We start from the raw sequence: 2538 nt of genomic DNA on the forward strand, positions 1-2538 counted from the left end.
TTTTGACAAGTGATGAGTTATTGTTTATTATATTTAAAAGTATATTGTCATATTAAAAGACTATAACCACTGCTAATCCGGTTAACAGTCAAAATAAGGAAGGAAAATACCTATTTATATGAAAACCAAAATGTTTAGTGTGATGCCTAAAGTACCTTGATCAGTTATAGGAAAATATTCATAACAAAAACATTATACTTATTTTTGAAAATAGGAAAAATTTTAAAGTAGTGGCAGAACAATTTGTTTTAAAGGCTTTTTAAAAATATATAAGCCTAGTTAACTTGGCTAAATTCATAGAGCACAAAGCCAATTAATTTATTTACCTAATTACCTAATTTGGAGACCTTATTATCACAAATGCACTAGATAACTATTGTAGAATGCTTAGATTTCATTTTGGCTGTGCAATCTTTGCCTCCAAACTTATAGTTGTGGTGATAATAGAGTGACAAGTATTACATGGTCAAATTACAAGTATTACATGGTCAAATTTTCCCTTCTTAGAAACCAAGTGATATTGATAAATGCAATTAATATCCAACTTGGAACCAGGGCTTTAGTTTTCTAACCAGGACTTTTCATTGTTTCTAATGATATCCTTTAAATATATTGAATTATCTCATTTAAAAATGAAAAGCAAGTCTAGAGAACATGTTATGACAAATGTGAAATAACTCTGTGGATTCTAAAATAAAATAAATTCTGCAGGGCTGAGGATTCATTTGAATTTCAGGGCCTGTTTTCAAATAAAACCTCTTTTCTCAGATGCCTGAATTTCTTATATTCTATACACCATTTTGGAAGAAACTTATAACAAATTTAATTTTTTTTTTAAAAAAAGCTTCGATATAGGCCTTTTATGGTTTGTGTTTGTTTGTTTTTTTCATTTTAGGAGAATTTAGTGATGGCTCCAATGAAGCTGGTGGAATCTACCAAGTCCTCGAAATACCGTATGAGGGAGATGAGATAAGCATGATGCTGGTACTGTCCAGACAGGAGGTTCCACTGGCTACTCTAGAGCCATTGGTCAAACCACAGCTGGTTGAGGAATGGGCAAGCTCTGTGAAGAAGCAAAAAGTGGAAGTATACTTGCCCAGGTGAGAGGCTTCTATGTAACCCCTCCCACAGCATGGAGGGAGGGCTATGACCCAAAAAACCTCTTGGAACTGCTTTTGATTTTTAAGTCTTGTACTATTCTCTTCTTCTTCTGATTTTTTAAAAAATATTTTTCATACTCATGTGGTCCTGCCCAGAGACAAATGCTCACTTACTGATTGATTCAGTACTATTTACCAAGACCTAATTTCAGATATAATTCAACATTCTTAGCTTTGTGTTAGAAGATTTTTCATTCTATTGTCTCTGAATATCATTTGCATCAATAGTCTTCTATATTTTATTAATATTTAAAGTCGATTAAAGCTGGAGAGAAAACAATCTTTGACATTGCTGGAAGAACCGTAAGCAATCACTATGCTAAATGTTGACATACAAACATATATTGGCAGGAAGAAGCAACTCTGCTCAAAATTCTCCCTGTGGCTGAAAAAATAAAATCCATGAAAGGCCTTTAATGTCCTAACTATCATCCACTTCCTCAACCCCAACTCTGGCCACTCACATCAAACATTTTGTAGCAAGTTTTATCCAGGTGCTTGTAGTTATGCCACGCCACGACACTCTTTTCATGCCTCTGAGTCTTCATTATGTTCTCGCCTTGGCTTAAAATGCCCCCCTCACATTTCTTTGCTCTATAGCGTTTCTTAGCCTTCAGAGTGCAGCTCTGTCATTAGTTCTTCCAGGAAGCCTGCCATGAACTACCTCATGGAACGAGTGGCCCTCACTTCTGCCTCACTTATATACTTCCCTGTTATTTATTACCTGTTATCATCCCACAATAACATTACCTGTTTGTGGTTCTCCTTTTCTTTCTGTAAGTTCTTCTAGGGTAGAGCTAGTTCTCTCCCCTGTAACAGGAATACAATAAGTATTTACAAAACAAACCCAACAGAAGATATTTATTCTGTCCTTGAATACCTTAAAACCCAATAGGCAAGGTAGGCCAATAAACACATATAACGTGTTTATAAAAATCACATGTAAATTTTAGGTTATAAAAGAATATCCACCAAAAGCCCAGACTCTGCCACTATATAATATATACATGTAATAGAATTCAACTTGTACCCACTAATAAGGAAAAAAATCAATAAACAGATAAGTATATATGTGTGTATATATGTGGAAGTATAGTTCTAACACTCATTCTACATTAAGAAAATTGTTCAAATATGATTAATTACTACAAACATTGAAAGGTGATAAATAAGACATTGGTATTAAATCTAAATTATTGGCCAGGCATGGTGGCTCATGCCTACAATCCTAGCACTTTGGGAGGTTGAGGAAGGAGGATTGCTTGAGGCCAGGAGTTAAAGAGACCAGCCTGAGCAAGCGTGAATTAAACTCATCTTTATTCTAATTTTAGGGATTATCACTTAAAAGTTACATCTTATGTAAATATCCATTTTTATA

The 2538-nt window shown here is 34.2% G+C and overlaps 1 protein-coding gene across 1 annotated transcript in view; it reads left to right on the plus strand.

The window, feature by feature from the left end:
- The window catches only part of SERPINI1 (serpin peptidase inhibitor, clade I (neuroserpin), member 1), an 80954-nt gene that overhangs the window by 51249 nt on the left and 27167 nt on the right, over nt 1-2538 (plus strand). The window contains exon 5 of the mRNA XM_012640171.1: nt 896-1100. Within this exon, the coding sequence (XP_012495625.1) occupies nt 896-1100 (205 nt within the window). The remainder of the gene's footprint in view (nt 1-895; nt 1101-2538) is intronic.

Source organism: Propithecus coquereli, unplaced genomic scaffold (genome assembly GCF_000956105.1).
Source record: "Propithecus coquereli isolate 6110/MARCELLA unplaced genomic scaffold, Pcoq_1.0 Scaffold15, whole genome shotgun sequence".
In the NCBI taxonomy this organism is placed as follows: Eukaryota; Metazoa; Chordata; class Mammalia; order Primates; family Indriidae; genus Propithecus; species Propithecus coquereli.